The sequence below is a fragment of the Dicentrarchus labrax genome, unplaced genomic scaffold (assembly GCF_905237075.1).
Source record: "Dicentrarchus labrax unplaced genomic scaffold, dlabrax2021, whole genome shotgun sequence".
In the NCBI taxonomy this organism is placed as follows: domain Eukaryota; kingdom Metazoa; phylum Chordata; class Actinopteri; family Moronidae; genus Dicentrarchus; species Dicentrarchus labrax.
Window position 1 is genome coordinate 25,687,257 of NW_026136722.1, and position 18,162 is coordinate 25,705,418.

Here is an 18,162-nt window from a genome sequence, read left to right on the forward strand (position 1 = left end):
ATCAATGATGTAATAAATATTTCCTCCAATGAGTGAACAACACACACTCAACCTGTTTCCTGTTCTGACTTTCACTTTCTGGGATCCCGTGGCGCAGCTTCTTTTCTCCATTTGAAGGTAATATAACTGACATCTTTTACTGATTTACACCACTGACTGTTTGCTCATCCTATCAGCACTAACTGCTGTTATCTCGCTGCGGTAAAGACCATCTGCAGCTCTGTTGATAAGACTTCAGTAAGAGTCAACAGCTCACAGCTCCATGTTGTATTTGCGAGTGTAAACGGCTCGGTTAGAGCGGAAGCAGAGTTAGTTGATGCTCAGCAGTTGAACAGTTAGTCTTTGTTAATGTGCAGCACCACTTGTTGATGAGTGGAGGCAGCTTTCCTGGCTGAATGAGCCCGTGGAAGAGGAGGAGACGAGCCGCTGCTCTCTGTGTGCTCTCTGTGTGCCAAAGGCAAATGGTTTACATGGATCATGGGTCAGATAGGAAGGCCCCTAGGGCTGCACGGAGGTCAGGACTGGCTCTTTTCAGCACCATTGGTGGTGAAAGCAAACAAATCTGTCCACACACAATTTAATTCTCAGTTTTCCTCTGAGATCTTTGGGGGTTTTTTTTGCATTTGAAACCATAGCTAACCTAGTTAGGGAGACTCAAGACGAGTAGTAGCACATTTTAGTTGACAAAAAAAAAAGTATTTGGTGTGTAATGGCTACACATTTTTACAATCAGAGAATGTAAGAATCACTTTAACCCTACAACAATGAAAATGTTCAAAGAAATAATCACATGAATGTTTGTCAAAGCCACAAGGAGTCACAGGAGAGGGGCAAAAGAGCCGCATGTGCCACAGGTTGCCTACCCACGTACTAAAGGATAAATAGGCCTATATGTGTGATGTAAAGTAACTAGTGGGGCGCTTAGGTAGTTACCTGCTGAATGACCTGCAGTAAAGAAGTAGAAGCTAGCAGTCAGTAAAGCAGTGGTACTTTTTTCAATAATCTACCCCCTTTGACCTATGGTTTCAGCCAAGTACCCCCTGATCAGCAAAACATTTCTGGTACAAAGAAAAGTCTATATGAAGATGTACAGTGTTGAGCCACCAGCCTCTGATGTATTAAAAAACAACCTCAGACCTGAAAAACACTTAAATGCTTCATTTGAAATGTTTCGAGTCATTGAATTCATGACAGGGGCGAGTCCAGATGGGGGACCTGTGGTGGTCTGTCAGAGGCTATAGCAGGCTCTGCTTTAAAGCTAGAGTGAAGATACTGGTATTGTGAAACTGATGACCTGATGCTTCCATTGGTACCCATGCATTGGGCTAAATTTTGGTAAAGTTTTTAAGGGATCCCTTGACCTAAAGATATGTTAATGAAAATGGGCACTATGGCAATTGCAAAGAATTATTACATATTTGTTTATTTTATTTCATCATTTGCATTCTGTATTGAACTTATTATAGTATCATAATTTTGGTAATTATGCATGACTGATATTTTTTAAATTAATATCTCACATACCCCTGCAGTACTCCAAAGTACCCCTACGGCTACATGTACCCCCATTTGAGAAATCGATCTCAGTGTGCCATCTTGAAGGACATTCTGTTCAGGTCAGACAGAGACAGGTTGCTGCTATTGTGCACAAATGGAACCGAACCATAGTAGTATGGTTAGTATTGTGGCTCCTGTGAATAAGGTCTATTGAACACGGTCTCTATTTGAACCTGTAACTTATGGCAATAATTTACAGGAAACTTTGTAGGTAATTATTAGGAATTTTTAGACCAAGTTTTTAAACAAAACTTTTTTTATAAATTGAGTTTTTAATGTATTCTTCTTTTTCTGTGTCAGTGATAGGCATATAATTGAATGTTATTGTCCTAGTTATTGGTTTAAACATTTCTCCAGGGACACTGTAAAGGAGAGATTCTGTCAGATCAGTCAGATTAGTCCATATCGGTCCTCCAGTGTGTCACTGAATGTAAATGGTCCTCCATGTAGCTTGTGTGTGCTGGGATGCAGCTTCATGACTCCCTCTAGTGGAGTCTAGCAGCTGATGGCCGCTTCCTCGACTGTCTGACTGCATTCAGCTGACAGGAGGAGGAGCAGCTGATATGAAACAGGCGTTTCAGTTGATGTTCAGATGAATGACGTGTGTTTCCTCTCCAGATGAAAGTGTGTGTGACACGGATATGAGTTCTGCAGCATGAATCAGTCTGAGGACAGAGAGGAGGGAGTCTCTCCTTCTAAAACCACTCTGTGTGGGGAACATGGCAGCCAGACCAAAGCTCAGAGGTAAGACAGCGGGTTCTCAGGTTGAAATCAATGCGTTTTACCGTTATCGTGAACAAACTTTGTTGGCATTTTGGAAAATCATTTCCAAGCAAAGTTTATCGTCTTGTTCACAGTCCAAACAACTTTTCTCATATAAACACAAGTTTATTTACAATATTTCCATATAATACACACCATCTATAAATGGAGTCTTAGAGAATGGAGAAATATGTTAGATTAGATTAGTCCTGGAGTCCTTACAGTGTTCTCATTTTCCCACAAAGACAATTAATGATGGAGGAGGGTAAGAAGAGAGCAGAAATCAATCAGTGTGGAGAGTTTCAGCTCCTGCTGCTTCTTCAAAATATGCTCTGTTAATCCTTTTCTGCTTGGTAGCTGTTAGTTTCTTCAGAAGCTTCTGCAGCTGAAGATTAAAAAGTGAATTTCCCTCTTTGGGGGTTTTCCTTTCTGTCTACCAGGGCGGTCTTGGGCCTGGACTATAAATCGGACCCTGAACCCAGCTGTGTGTCCTGCAAGAGTGACTGGTCCATGGAGACTCCACTGTTTTTCAAAGGACAAGCTTCACCAATGAAGGAGTAAGTCAACATCAAGTCACTTTATAATACCAGCAACATTATAAAACATTTGAAAGATCAAATTCCTCCTGAAGAGCAGCAGAGCAATGTCCTCCAACAGAACAGATGCAAATACGAAACTCTGTGTTGATCAGCTGTGGGATTCTAAAGCTATCGATGCCATTTACTCTATGAATAATTTAATTGGTAAATGGACCTGTACAGCGCCTTTCTAGTCTTCTGACCACTTAAAGCACTTTTACACTACGTGCCACATTCACCCTTTCACAACATCGGGAGCAATTCGGCATTCAGAATTTTGCCCAAGGATATTTTGACACATGGCGGGAAGAGCCAGGTATCGAACCAACAACCCCCCGATTAGTGGGCGACTCGCTCTTCCTCTGAGCCACAGCCGCCTCATTCCAATGCAATTCAATTCAATTCAGTTCAATTAAATTCCCACTTGAGGCAGTTAGTGCTTCATACTTTTTTTTTTTTCAAGTTATTTTTTTGGCCTTTATGCCTTTATTTGATAGAGACAGCTGAAGATTGACAGGAAAGAGGGACAGAGAGAGAGGGGATGACACGCAGCAAAGGGCCAGAGGTCAGATTTGAACGGGGGCCGCTGCAGCAACTCTGTACATGGGTTGCCAGCTCTACCGACTGAGCTAACCGGGCGCGCATCATACTTTTTTAAATTGAACTTTGGTCTGTTGATCCTTTTTCTGCCTGATACCTACTAGTTTCGTCAACAGCATCTTTGCCTGAACATTAAAAAGTGAATTTCTTTCTATGGTGGTCTTTCTCTCTGTCCAACAGGACCAGTTTGGACCTGGACTTATATAAATCTGACCCTGACCCGGAACCAAGCTGTGTGTCCTTAAAGAGTGACTGGTCCATGGAGACGCCACTGTTTTTCAAAGGACAAGCTTCACCAATGACAGAGTAAGTCAACATCAAGTTACTTTCTGATACCAGCAACAAAACATTTGAGCCCCATAAGAGCAGTAACAGCTTATTAAAGGAGAAACTTAAACTAAACACTAAAACTAAAGTAGAAGTCCTCCAACAGAAATTATGTAAAAAGGACATTTTTTGTTGTCAAGCTTAAACATCTGTGTTGTTGATTCACAGTGGAATCAGTAGTACAAACAGCACTTTAATGTCAGGAGAAACCATCTGATTTAATGTATACTTTAGCTCAAAGGACTTTTACCTTGCGTTTATCTCCATGTGAAAGATATAATGTGAGCTAATTCTTTATGATTCCTCCACAGAGTCGACTGGGAGAACTCAGAGGTTCCCAGTGGTCAGTCTGCCCAGAACCATCAAACACACTTGGACTCTGTATTCATGGTCTGTACATGTACAACAACTACTTTTACATCTATTCTATTCACACTCATCTCCATGATGTAGTTTTTAGACCAGTGGATTGTCAGTCTGTTCAACATGGAGCTCGTGTTTGGTTCTGTGATTTTAGTTTTTAGTCATTTATATAATATTCTGTTCCAGCTGCTGGAGGAGAACATTGTGACTTTTGTGAAGAACGAACTGAAGAAGATCCAGAAGGTTCTGAGTTCAGATCACCCAGAAGACTCAGAAAGTCAGAGGGAGGATGAGGAGGTGTTGGATGGTGATGAGGAAGAGCAGAGGAGGAGAAGCAGAGAGGCATTTCTGAAGATCACAATGCACTTCCTTAGGAAAATGAAGCAGGAGGAGCTAGCTGACTATCTGCAGAGGAGTAAGACTGATTTTTAAGGAATTTCTAAATATTTAGTTTAGCCTGAATAATAAGAGATCTTTCTCTCAACCCCACTTGGCTGGGCTGCAGTGAAACAGCATTTGATTGAAATTTTGGGCAGAAATAAGACAAATTGCTTGCTGTTAACAAGGCCATTGTTAATGATGAATGTTAGACACTAAAAACTAACACAGCTTACAGCATAGCTGATTAACAACAACACAGTTTTAAATAAAATGACAATTTTGTGTTGAGAATCATGAATGTAAGATGGGGAAATTAAGAAACAAAGGTCTGTTTTCATCATATACGGGTTTAGTCAAATTGGCTTCAAATAAATCAAATCAGTTGATAATTTATCACTCCATTCAGTGCTAGGGACAAAAATAGCACCTGGGACACAAAGACACAGTGTTTGGGACATTTCTGGGGTGCAGAAGATAAATGTATTATTACAAATGAAAGGATTCCATTTATTTGTCATGGAATATATATTATCATAATTGTTAGGCATTCAAATTCTATAAATGTGAGGTTGCTCTGAGTTCTATGCTATGCCACACATACACTTAGACTCACAAAAATCAATCATAGATTGTTTCCAACTTACAAGTTATTAAACTATAATCATTATGTAGAATAAAGCAGAGAGCTTCAATGTGGGACAAAGGCTGTTAAATCTAGGACAGTTGAAAGTAGAAATTAGGACACTGAGGAAAAAAGTAAAATTTGAACCCTGACTGCATTTTAAATTTCACATCCATTTTAACCTCTCTATTTTTCAATTCACGTACATTTTCATGACCTCCATTTTTAGCAGTTAATTTTTGTTACTTCCACCCCTAATATGTTTCCTGTGAAACAGTCATTTTTTACAGTCAGGTAGCATCCTGTAATGTGGGATATGGGCCTCATAAAAGTGGTCCTGACAAATTCCGCATTAGGTTCATCATTGGTTGGCAGTGAACATTTCTTTTGTCTTCCTTTGTGAGTCCTTAAGGACTGTTTCTTGACAAAGATGTCTTGTTGACAAGAAGATTATATTTACTCAGGTCGTTATGGAGTGAATTTAATCCTGTTCATGCTGGATTACTTCATATCTCACTCACTGATCTTCTTTGTTGTGTATTCATCCAGGAAGTCCTGCTGCAGTGTGGAAGCGTAAACTCAAATCTAACCTCAAGAAGAAGTTCCAGTGTGTGTTTGAGGGGATTGCAAAAGCAGGAGACCCAGCCCATCTCAATCAGATCTACACAGAGCTGTACATCTCAGAGGGTGGAACAGGAGAGGTCAATGATGAACATGAGGTCAGACGGATTCAAAGAGCATCCAGGAAATCAGTCAGACCAGAAACAACAATGAGACATGAATACATTTTTAACCCTTCTCCTGGAAGAGATGAACCAATCAGAACAGTGATGACAAAGGGAGTGGCTGGCATTGGGAAAACAGTCTTAACACAGAAGTTCACTCTTGACTGGGCTGAAGACAAAGCCAACAAGGACATACAATTCACATTTCCATTCTCTTTCAGAGAATTGAATTTGCTGAAAGAGAAGAAGTTCAGTTTGGTGGAACTTGTTCATTACTTCTTTACAGAAACCAAAGAAGCAGGAATCTGTAGGTTTGAAGAGTTCCAGGTTGTGTTCATCTTTGACGGTCTGGATGAGTGTCGACTTCCTCTGGACTTCCACAACACGAAAATCCTGACTGATGCTACAAAGTCCACCTCAGTGGATGTGCTGCTGACAAACCTCATCAGAGGAAATCTACTTCCCTCTGCTCGTCTCTGGATTACCACACGACCTGCAGCAGCCAGTCAGATCCCACCTGGGTTTGTTGACATGGTGACAGAGGTCAGAGGGTTCACTGACCCACAGAAGGAAGAGTACTTCAGGAAAAGATTCAGAGAGGAGGAGCAAGCCAGCAGAATCATCTCCCACATCAAGTCATCACAAAGCATCCACATCATGTGCCACATCCCGGTCTTCTGCTGGATCACTGCGTCCGTACTGGAGGATGTGTTGAAGACCAGTGAGGGAGGAGAGCTGCCCACGACCCTGACTGAGATGTACATCCACTTCCTGGTGGTTCAGTCCAAACTGAAGATCATTAAGTATGACGGAAGAGCTGAGACGGATCAACACTGGAATTCAGAGAACAAGAAGATGATTGAGTCTCTGGGAAAACTGGCTTTTGAGCAGCTGCAGAAAGGCCACCTGATCTTCTATGAATCAGACCTGACAGAGTGTGGCATTGATATCACCACAGCCTCAGTGTGCTCAGGAGTGTTCACACAGTTTTTTAAAGAGGAGAGAGGGCTGTACCAGGACAAGGTGTTCTGCTTTGTCCATTTGACTGTTCAGGAGTTTCTGGCTGCTCTTAATGTCCACCAGACATTCATCAACTCTGGTGTAAATCTGCTGTCAGAAAAAAAGCCTGCTGTCAGAAAAAAGTCAAAAACAAGAAAAGATGAATCTGCAGAGACACAGTTCTACCAGAGTGCCGTGGACAAGGCCTTACAGAGTGAAAATGGACACCTGGACTTGTTCCTTCGATTCCTTCTGGGGCTTTCGCTGCAGACCAATCAGACTCTCCTACGAGGTCTTCTGACACTGACAGGAAGTGACTCAAATACAAATCGGGTAATAGTTCAATACATCAAGAACAAAATTGAAGAGACTTTCTCTGTAGAGAAAATCATCAATCTGTTTCACTGTCTTAATGAACTGGTTGATTGCTCTCTGGTGGAGCAGATCCAACAGTCCATGAGTTCAGGACATCTTTTGGCAGAAAGTCTGTCTCCTGCTCAGTGGTCAGCACTGGTCTTCATCTTACTGTCATCAGGAAAAGATCTGGACATGTTTGTCCTGAATAAATATTCTGCTTCAGAAGAGGCTCTTCTAAGGCTGCTGCCAGTGGTCAAAGCTGCCAAAAAAGCTCTGTAAGTGGGATAATCAATAAATACATTACTATCTTTCAACAGGAGGAAAAAAATGTATAACATGTAAATTGTTTCCTCACTTTTGTGTCTTCAGACTGAGTGGCTGTCATCTCTTTAAGAGAAGCTGTGAAGCTCTGTCCTCAGTTCTCAGCTCCCAGTCCTCCAATCTGAGAGAGCTCGACCTGAGTAACAACGATCTGCAGGATTTAGGAGTGAAGCTGCTCTCTTCTGGACTGGAGAGTCCACACTGTACACTGGAGACTCTCAGGTCAGATCAGGTTACTTGAAGATTTAAATCATTTTTCTACATGTAAAACTTAATTTAAATGAAACAGTCCCTCTCGTCAGGATTTTAAATTTCAAAGTTTGGAAAATCTTTGAATTTTTGTTTTGTCTGATTTACATATTGTACAGCCCAACTACAAGATTAAGAACTTAATTTATTTGATATCATGTAAGCCTGATTACTAACTGTCTGTTTAATCTTGGTTACTTGTTTCCTTTCTGTGGTCTCAACAGGCTGAGTATGTGTGACCTCTCAGAGAAAAGCTGTGAATCTATGTCCTCAGTTCTCAGCTCCAAGTCCACTAGGCTGAAAGAGTTGGACCTGAGTAACAACCCCCTACAGGATTCAGGAGTGAATCTGTTGGCTCCTGGACTGGAAAGTCCACACTGTAAATTGGAAACTCTCAGGTCAGATTAAGTCAGTTTGTCTCAATTTAATAAAACAGCCTCTCCCTTCGGTCAGGATTTGAAAGACAGCCAAGAAATTAATTGGATTTTCCAGTGTTGTTTTTCTAGTTCAGATTTACATTGTGCACCAATAAATATGAATTCTGGCTGAGACTGAGAACTTTATCTCTGGTCAACTTATCATTTCATGTGGTTTTTTTTTACTGATTCAGCCATTTCACCAACATATGTAGAGTAAAACAGCAAGGATGTTAACATGCACTGAGGATAGATTATATATATTGTATCACCAAGTCCAGACACAACATTTTAAGAGAAAATGCTATTTATCATATTTCCTTTCCAGACTGAGTTTGTGTGGCCTCTCAGAGAGAAGTCTTGAGGCTCTGTCCTCAGTTCTCAGCTCCCAGTCCTCTAGTCTGAGAGAGCTGGACCTAAGTAACAACAGCCTACAGGATTCAGGAGCCAAGCTGCTGTCTGCTGAACTGAAAAGTCCACAATGTACACTGGAAACTCTCAGGTTAGGATTAATTTACCCATTAAACCATCGGCCATGCCAATGTGATTTGTCATTCTAGACTCAATTACTTTTCGACTTTTCATAATTTTCTACTTTTTGCTCTTGTGGTTTAATTGTGAAATACCACAATGATTTAAAATATATAAAATATATTTCTTAACTTTTATATTTCTGTCATGATTTGGGTCTTTACAAATAAAATGTAATTTAATAATAATTAAAAAGACTAGATTAATCTGTTTGGTCTCCCTTTTTTAACAAAAGCTTCTTTTCTCATTTTAATGTTTTATTGTGTCTTATTTATTTATTTGGAGACAGTTTCTTCTTGTATTTGACAGACAGAGCATTGCCCACAGATATGATAAGCCTGTGTGTTGTGTGTTTTCAGGCTGTCCGGCTGTCTGATCACAGAGGAAGGCTGTGCTTTTCTGGCCTCTGCTCTGAGTGCCAACCCCTCCCATCTACGAGAGCTGGATCTGAGTTACAATCATCCAGGAGACTCTGGAGTGAAACTGTTGTCTGCTCTACTGGAGGATCCGCACTGGAGACTGGACACTCTCAGGTATGAAGAAGTCTGCTGCAGCCATCTGACTGATAGAGGAGGAAGACCTGGAAACATTTTTCATTTGTTTAATGTTGGATACGGAAGTTACATGAACAATCACACATGTAGGAAGCCTTTGCTCAGAACACTGTTGAACTTTAAAAAGTAATCTTTGTGTAGGGGGTCTCCAAGGAAAACATCTCCAGGAACAAGGATAGTAATTGCCTGTTATAATAATGTATGTAGTTTGGACAGATATCTGCATGTTGAAGGAACTTTCAGTTTGAGAAATATACTTTTTTGCCCGCCTACCATTTTCATCTCTGTACAGTGATAGCTCCAGGACATATAAGGGAAACTGCTAGCCTAGCTCCATCAAAAGAAAATAAATAAACCTATTTACATAACGTCATCATTCATCAGTGTGGTTGCTTACATAAGTTTTTTATTATAGTTATTCTTCTTGGTGTGGACGGCCCATTAATTAATTAATTAATTAATAACCCCTGCTTCTTTCAGGTTGGAGCCTGGTGGAGTCCGATATTTGAGACCTGGTCTGAGGAAGTGTAAGTGTGTTCTCAATTTGATTCGTGAAAACGAATTAGCACACATGCAACCATCTTCAAACTGTGACATCACTCATTATTTATGACGATGATCTATGATGTCATCATTAAAAAATGAAGGATAGATTAATAACTGCAGCTGTATTGTGCCTGGTTCTCTCCATCAGATTCCTGTGAACTCACATTCGGCACAAACACAGTCAACAACCTCACGCTGTCTGACAACAACAGGAAGGTGACATGTGTGCAGGACGAAATGGTATATTTTGATCCAGACGATTTGGGGCATACATGTTTTCAGATACTGTGTACAAATGTTTTGACTGGTCACTGTTACTGGGAGGTCGAGTGGACAGGAGAAGTCAATGTATCAGTGACTTCCACAGGAGTGGAAATGAGAGACAGTGAAGACTTTGAGTTTGGAGAGAATGATCAGTACTGGAGTCTCAGCTGCTCTGATGAATGTAGTTACCGTGTCTGTGACTATAACAGAGTGGAATTCTTATCTTCCTCCTCTGACTCTAAGAGAGTAGCAGTGTATGTAGACTGTCCTGCTGGCACGGTGTCCTTCTACAGCGTCAACTCTGACACACTGACCCACCTCTACACCTTCAACACCACATTCACTGAACCTCTTTATCCCGGGTTTGGGCTCATGTTAACTGGTTCCTCGGTGTCTCTGTGTTCTCTGGAGAACAGTGTAGGACCACAGTGAATCAGTGAACTTCTTTCAAAATGATTGAAAATATTTCTCATTTACACTGTAAACGTCTTCCATTTCCAGCTCTTTAAAGATAGAAGCTATGATCATTAAATTGTGCTGTTGACTCGTGCCTTCCGTCATGTGTTCTGATTTGTGGTTTTGTTACAATAAAGGCATAATGTTACTGTGAGTGTCTTTGTTGTATTTCTCTTTTCGGGACTGCTGCTGATTGATAGAGTGTGTGACTAAAGGTTTGTGGACGCCGTTGTCCATAAAGAAAGGTTTTTTTCCAAGTTTGGTTTGGAAGAACTTGAGTGGTCTGCACAGAGCCCTGACCTGAACCCCATGCAAGACCTTTGGGATGAACTGCAACACCAACTGTGAACCAGACTTGATCAGCCAGCATCACTGTCAAGCCCTAATAATTCTCTTGCGGCTGAATGAGAGCAGGTTCAACATCTGCTGGAAAGACTGTCACACCTCCGGCCATACATACACAAAAGGGCCATCTCTGATAGTTGATCTAGATCCCAATGAAGAGAGGCTGGCCTGGTTTGTTACATCATTTAAACATGCTATTTATTACAACTTGTTGCTCTATCAGTTGATCCAATAATCATTTGGACATTTTTAAACATTTCTAACCAAGGATCTTTGAGGACAGGTACATTTTCTGTTAAAAAGAGTTCTACTACACCATTGGTTCTGAGGAATTGTTTTATTTGAATCGTCAAATCCACAAAACCTCCAAACAGTTCCTTAACAACCTGAGTTGCTGAACATCAGAATGTTAGCATAATCACACAATATGATAACTTATGAGTTTCTTCATCCATCCATTTATTATGTCACTATAGATACAATTAGATGTGCTTATTAACAAGATCTTCATGGTAGACTACGACTGTTTTTCTCATAATTAGAAACACTTAAAACAAGCCAGAACCTGCTTCCTTTAGACTCAGTGTGGAGTACATTTAAAGTATTTGTCTTTACTTTATGCACAATGATCATTTACAGTTCAATCATTTACATTTAATGCTGCAGATCATCATCATCAACTTTTTTCTTAGTAAAATCAAATGGTTTACATAAAGTTAAGGAGATCAATAATGTATCAAGAGAACCATGAATCATTAAAACATTGTATTTACCCATGTATGCCTAAAAAGACCTATTTAAAAAATGTTCTTAAAACAAATGAAGCCTTGCTTAAGCTAGAGAATATTAAAAAAAAAAAAAAAAAAGTCAATATCCTGGCAATATATTGAATGGGGTAGCTGTGCTACAATCAAGAAAAATAACACCTGAGTAAAGAAACATTAAAAAACAACCTGAAACTAATCAATATATTCACTATTCACTGGAAGGTTTCTGATGCAAGATTCAACACTTATTCCCACTATCTACTAATAGCACCTTTTGTACAGGCTATAAATACAAATGAGATGCCCGCTTTGATTCCATAAGAACTTCTTTTAACTCAGACTGTGTGCATGCAGTGGTGTGATTACAGCTGTGTGACACACTATACAGCAGTCCTGAAAGATTTAAAAATTTCAATAAGGTTGAAGGAATATATGGCAATCTATCGAATGGTAACCTTTTGTATTGTATTGTATCTGCAGAGCTTAGATTCAAAATCCCACTCTCACACCTTTTATGTATGTTTTGTCACAGATAAATCTTAGTTAAACTTTAAGGGGGCTTTTGCTGAGCCGGGGTGAAGGGGTTGCAGTCACCAAAACAACGGCAGTAAACACACATAAGCCCCAGCACGAAGAGACCTAGTTAAGGAATGATTACAGCAACCAACAACTCTCTCAAATGACATCTGAGTACTGTAGGGAAACAGGATTGAAAGGTCTGAACCTATGCTTTAGAGGCAAATGGGTAAATTAACACATCAACTGTAGGACTGTGTGAAATCAAAGTTTCTAGACATGTTATTCGATCCAAATGACACAAATACAGTATGAGCAGGTTCAGAATCAGTTGTTCATGTTTTACACATGATGCAAGATTAATTCAAAACCAGAGGAGCCCATTACATTTAAAATAAACTTATTGGGAGGTATGTCAATACATATTTTATAAAATAAAATAAAATATGGATCATAGGGCTGTATAGGTGACATACAATACTTTACAATACAATACTTTAGACAATTTTAAATCAGTGAACACACGTAGTACCAAAAAGACAGTTCCCAGAAAATGAAAACAACATTTAAATGATCATGTAAATGAAACAAAGGAGTTTTTGAGTGTGTAACACTGAACTGATCAGTGTTGAGCCAAGTGTTGCCCTCAGCATTCAGTCCTGCTGGAAGAAACTGGCTTAATAAGCATCTCTTCATTTACTCCCGCTGCTCTCACCAACACACTTCTCCCTGTTGTGGATTTTCAAATGTCGTGTCAGATTTCTTTTATCTGCAAACCCTTTGCTACAAACCGAACAATTAAATGGTTTCTCCCCCGTGTGGACAGGCAAGTGTCGTTTCAGAGTTCCCCCGTCTCGAAATCCTTTACCGCAAACTGAGCAACTAAATGGTTTCTCCTCCATGTGGACAGTCAAGTGTTGTGTCAGGTATTCCTTTCGTGAAAATGTCTTCTCACAAACCGTACATCCAAATGGTTTATCTGCAGTATGCATTCTCATGTGTGCGGACAAATTGCTGCTGAAACTGAAACTAGCTTTACAAACTGAGCATGTGAAAGGTTTTTCTCCCGTGTGAACTCTTATGTGTGAAGTCAAACCCGAGCTGTGAGCGAATCTTCTGTCGCAGAACGGACAACTGAAGGGTTTCTCTCCCGTGTGGACTCTCATGTGCTCCACCAGATTTCCGCTCTGTTGAAAGGTTTTCTTACACACTGAGCAGCTGAAACGTTTCCCTTCTGAGTGAAGTCTCATATGAGCCGTTAAGGAGTACTTTCTGGAGTATTTGCTACTGCAGATTGAGCAACTAAATGGTTTCACTCCTGTCTGTTGCTGCGCACATTCAGAGGAGTTATCAGGTACTTCATCGTTTTGCAGACGGTTTAACTTCGAATCAGATTTCCTGATCTCCTCCCAATCGAAACTACTGTCACTGTCGTCGGTCTCAGGTTCAGAGGAGTTTGACGTTTTATCATGAGTCGCTGCTAGTAAATGAGCATCTGGATTAAAGTCCCTGGCTAGTACGGATCCTCCACAGTCCTCTCCATCAGCTTCTGTTTTTAAATGCAAATGCTCTGCATCTCCGTTCTCATCACTTTGGATTGGATGAAGCTGTGAGGACAGAGGGTTCTCTTCATCATCTTCTTCACTCTTTACAGGGACAGGAGTGAATGTGAACTTGGTTACATCAGCCTCCTCCAGCCCTCGAAGCTGCTCTCCCTCCTGAATGGTCCAGAGTTCCTCCTGTTCCTGTTTAATATGTAGCAGCCCTGGTAGATTCTCCTGGTCCAGACTGGGGTTCTCCTCCTGCTCAGAGAGAGGTTCTTCTTTAATCACCAACAGCAGCTGGCCGTCTGTGGAGAGTAATGAAATGCATACATGCAAGTTAGAAACCTGTAATTTGCACATAAACATATCATGCATGTATAAAAACCTCTTTCTGTTTGGACTTGAACTATTCCTCATTCACCCCTTGCAGCACAGTGATGGACTTCCACCTGGTTTCTATGGACATTAGGGCTGTGCAAGTAATATTACTGAAATCACAATATAGTCAAGTGCAATATCCAAAGCACAGAAGCTGCAGTTTTTTGATAAAAGGTCAAATGTGTGGAGAGATGCCCTGGCCAACAAATCTTGTTCTCCAGATTTAAGAGAATGGTTGTTTGGTACAGATCCTGAAAAAAAAAAAAAAAAACATTCACAGCATCATGCTTTCAATTGTTTGTTTTCTTTCATCATTCCCACACTAACTAACAATCACATTGCAGTATCTGTCAAAATAATTACAATAAGATGCTTTTACAATATTGTGCAGCCCCAGTGGACATGTGTGCATGAAACTACAAGCTGGCACATACTGTTCTTACTGGTTAAATAGCTGTTACTGCTAGACCATAAAGCCATGCATTAGCACTGGAGACCATAAGGCACGGTGCACTGCTGAGCCTGTGGTCACTTTGCTTCGCTATTCTACTCCCATGTGTGTTTTACATTGTATTTTTCATACATTATTTGATCAAATTCACCATTTGCATTACATTGTGATTATTGCATGAGCATTTTTCCACATTTATGTTTAGAGAGCATAAGCCAGCTAATGGTACATCTATTCCCCACCCTACGCCTTGCACAGTATGTTGATGTGGAGAGGCTAGAACCTTGAATTTCATTTTCTGTATCTTTATTACATATTTTTGTTTATTACATTTGTTATTTGTATTGTATCCCCAGATACAATTACAATTAAAGCTGCAGTAGATAACTTTTATAAAAAAAATTACTTTTTGTCATATCTGCTGAAACTTTCACCAGCTCCTAATGGGATTTGCAAGAATCCAGTTATTTTTAGAAAAGTTACCGAGTGCAGCTTCAGGTCAAGAGTCCTGTACTACAAAACAAGTTCAACATAAAGCAGGATATCTTTTGTTATCTGGTTTATGGGCATATTTCCCAGAGAAAGAGCTACATACATAGACGTTAAAGTCCCCCTCCAGTCATAACAGTGTGCTGTTTGATCTTCACTGTGCAGAGCTTGACATTAGAAGGATGTTTTCACATTCATCTGCTGAAAGTGGGAATCTGATTTTTAAGGGGCGGGGCACACAAGCATCATTTGTGACATCACAAACTGTTAGGAAGTCAATCCCGTTCCAGTTTGCACCATCCACTGAGAACGGACTTTACAGGGAAATCTTGATTTTGATCTGATGGAAGAAGCTGTCTGTAAGTCCGGTGGTAATGGGACACACAGCTACCTACGTGTCCAGTGTTAATGACTTTAGTTGCCAAATCAGACATGCAAAGCGTTAAGCTCGAGGGTGATTATGAGCTAACGGTTTCGGTTCGGTCTTGACTCGCGTTAGCCATGACAGAGCGAATGCTGTCTGGAGTTTCTTCAGCGACAAGGTGATACTCCAAAGGCTGCTCTTTGGTTGTGTCCGTCATCAAAAGCTGTACGTTAAGTCAAATAAAGGACCAGTGAGTAGAGCTAGTGGCATCGAGATTGTATTATTACAGAGTGCAGACTGCAGCTCCTTCGCTTCAACCTCCCCTTCCGAGAGCAAAAGAGAAACTATGGGCGGCCGCAAAACGAACAAAAAACTGAATGTTGTATTGCTACGTGTCAAAAAGTTACGTCACACTGCAGAAACTCATTTTCTGGGCAATATTGTGTAACTCTGATTAGTCCCCAGCAGCCACCAGGTAAATGTTTCTTAATAAAAGGAGTGTATGTTAAAGTATATGGGATTTATTGTTTGGTTCTTGACTCATCCACTACTAAACTTCTGGTATTCACACGCCTAGGTACAATTGTACTCTTTGGTGGAAGTGGGCCTCATCTGAAACACCCATCATGGGCTTAAAGGCCACGATGGGAACCCAATAGGCTCGTGCCAGACATGCCTGTTACATTTTGATCATTTATTTTCATTTCAAATGAAGTGTTCTAACTAAAATTGGGGAAATGTACATTTAAGAAAGTCCCTATAACGAATACATATACCATTAAATACATTATGTTGATAATACTTGCACACTTTAACTTAAGCACAGTTACTTTTAGAGGTGTACTTTCAGTGGGGCATTAGTACCTTCATTTAACGAAAGGATCTGAATAAGGTTAGCGACCGTTACCTCTCTCAGTGGGAATAACAATGGAAGTGTTCTCACCTGTTTCTAACTGGACTTCAGTCTTGATATCAGCGTCCAGTAGTTTGCGGTGGTCCTCCTCGTACTCGTCTTGATACATTGTACCGTTCCGTCCGGACACACTCCGTTAACCGGTGTGCTCACTCTGCTGTGGTACTCAATTTGATTACGTTTGCGTCCGTCTATTTGCTGCTGGCAAGCTAAGTTCACTTCGTTAGCTTCGTAGGACACCATGAGATAATTCAGATGTTAGACGTGTTCCAGTAAAGCGGAGAGCACAGGTTCTATTCAGACTGGTCTCTGAGGGCATTTGGACTCCTGGGTCCGTGAAGAATACACTTTGGTCTCTATCTAACGTTAGCTACTCAGACTAGCACTGTGTGACCGTGCGCCGGCCCCGTCTATTTCCTGCTAACGAGTTACGCTAACTTTCTCTAACATTCTTGGCTAACAGGAGATGAGTCTGGGGTGAAACCATTGGGTGAAACATCCCGAAAGTTTACACAACAAGTGTATCCGAATATAAAGACTCTAGTGGTTCATTCCGACTGTATCTTATGTCAACGTACGTGATACGGAATGGAAAAGTTAGCATGTTAGCCACGGTTACTATAGTTCCTTGCTTCCTGCTGCTTCTTCTTCTTCTTTAGTTTCGGCGGACTAGACGCTACAACGACGCATTGCCGCCCTCTCATGGCTGATATTGATAACATAACCAATGATTTCACATTTTTATACATTTAAATTATATATTCAAAGTTCTTACACACCCGAGGCTAAGAAAGGCTTCAAGATACCAATTTGTCACATTCAGTAGTAATGTTTTTCTCCCACGTCCCTCAGTTTGTGACATGCAGTCAATTATTGGCTATGTTTGCTGTATGTCCCTCTCCTAATAGGATCTTTTTCATGTTTTGTGACCACAGACTCTGCACCAGAGAGCGTCTATCTCTGTGTTTCTCTGCAGATGTGTCACTGACATTCACTAGACTGTACAGGAAGTGTACTGCATATCATATAGTGGGGCAAGGGTGCTGCATAGGAGCTGCAGAGAGCCTGTTTTTTGTGGTCAACCCGATAACATTTGTAAAGTGGCCAAAGGGGAATCAAATATGATAATGCCACCTCCTTGCACACAGGGGAGTGTCCAGACTTTTTTGACTGAGGTGGCAGAACACTGACTTTTGCAAGGGTGGCATCAAGTACATGTCTCAGCTTTGCAGTCATTTCCAATTTATCCGATGCCAACACTGTTAGGTGAACTCAGTATGCAGAAATATTCAGAAGATCAAGGGGTCCCTTTGAAAATAGCCATGACGGTTTTTCCATCGGCAAAATTTTGCCTATAACTTGAACTTCTTCTTAACCTTTATTTAACCAGAAAAAGTCCCATTGAGTTACAGTAACTCTTCTCCCAGGGAGTCCTGGCCAAGACTGGCGGTAAAAAGTTTCAAAAAAATATACATAAAAGACAGGACAAAGGTTACATACTACACCCCAAATCTCTGTACATACACTATACGTACTAGAACACAAACAAGACATTACACTTAACTCAAGCTAACACAGACATACAACTTAAAGGGCACCTAGTTCAAAACAATTACACTGTTCTGTCAGAGTTGACTTTAAAAGGTTTTCAAAAGTATTGAAAGGTGGAAGTGATTCTAGATTTAGGGTGTTTTGAAATTCATTCCAGACATTTGGTGCATATGATGAGAAAGCTGTTTTACCCTACTTTTACTACAACTTGAAACTGGACGTAGTCACATGTGTAT

The 18,162-nt window shown here is 40.5% G+C and overlaps 3 protein-coding genes across 5 annotated transcripts in view; 1 reads left to right on the forward strand and 2 right to left on the reverse strand.

Moving 5' to 3' along the window:
* The window catches only part of LOC127356981 (deleted in malignant brain tumors 1 protein), a 106,196-nt gene that overhangs the window by 33,171 nt on the left and 54,863 nt on the right, over positions 1-18,162 (reverse strand). The window lies entirely within an intron of this gene.
* LOC127356973 (NACHT, LRR and PYD domains-containing protein 3) lies at positions 16-10,762 on the forward strand. Of its 2 annotated transcripts, XM_051389076.1 has the most exons (14): positions 16-117; positions 2,176-2,301; positions 2,760-2,876; positions 3,678-3,803; positions 4,136-4,214; positions 4,374-4,602; positions 5,740-7,247; positions 7,359-7,546; positions 7,641-7,814; positions 8,066-8,239; positions 8,586-8,759; positions 9,148-9,321; positions 9,823-9,869; positions 10,037-10,762. In XM_051389076.1, the coding sequence occupies exons 2-14, from the start codon at positions 2,213-2,215 to the stop codon at positions 10,582-10,584; spliced, it is 3,627 nt and encodes a 1,208-aa protein (XP_051245036.1). In that variant the 5' UTR covers positions 16-117; positions 2,176-2,212; the 3' UTR covers positions 10,585-10,762. The 2 variants fall into 2 exon arrangements, with proteins under 2 accessions (XP_051245036.1, XP_051245035.1); XM_051389075.1 differs by having other exon boundaries at positions 5,740-7,546.
* On the reverse strand, positions 12,281-17,042 carry LOC127357010 (zinc finger protein OZF-like). Its single transcript, XM_051389158.1, has 2 exons — positions 16,406-17,042; positions 12,281-14,085 (listed from the first exon to the last, which is right to left on the reverse strand). The coding sequence occupies exons 1-2, from the start codon at positions 16,482-16,484 to the stop codon at positions 12,929-12,931; spliced, it is 1,236 nt and encodes a 411-aa protein (XP_051245118.1). The 5' UTR covers positions 16,485-17,042; the 3' UTR covers positions 12,281-12,928.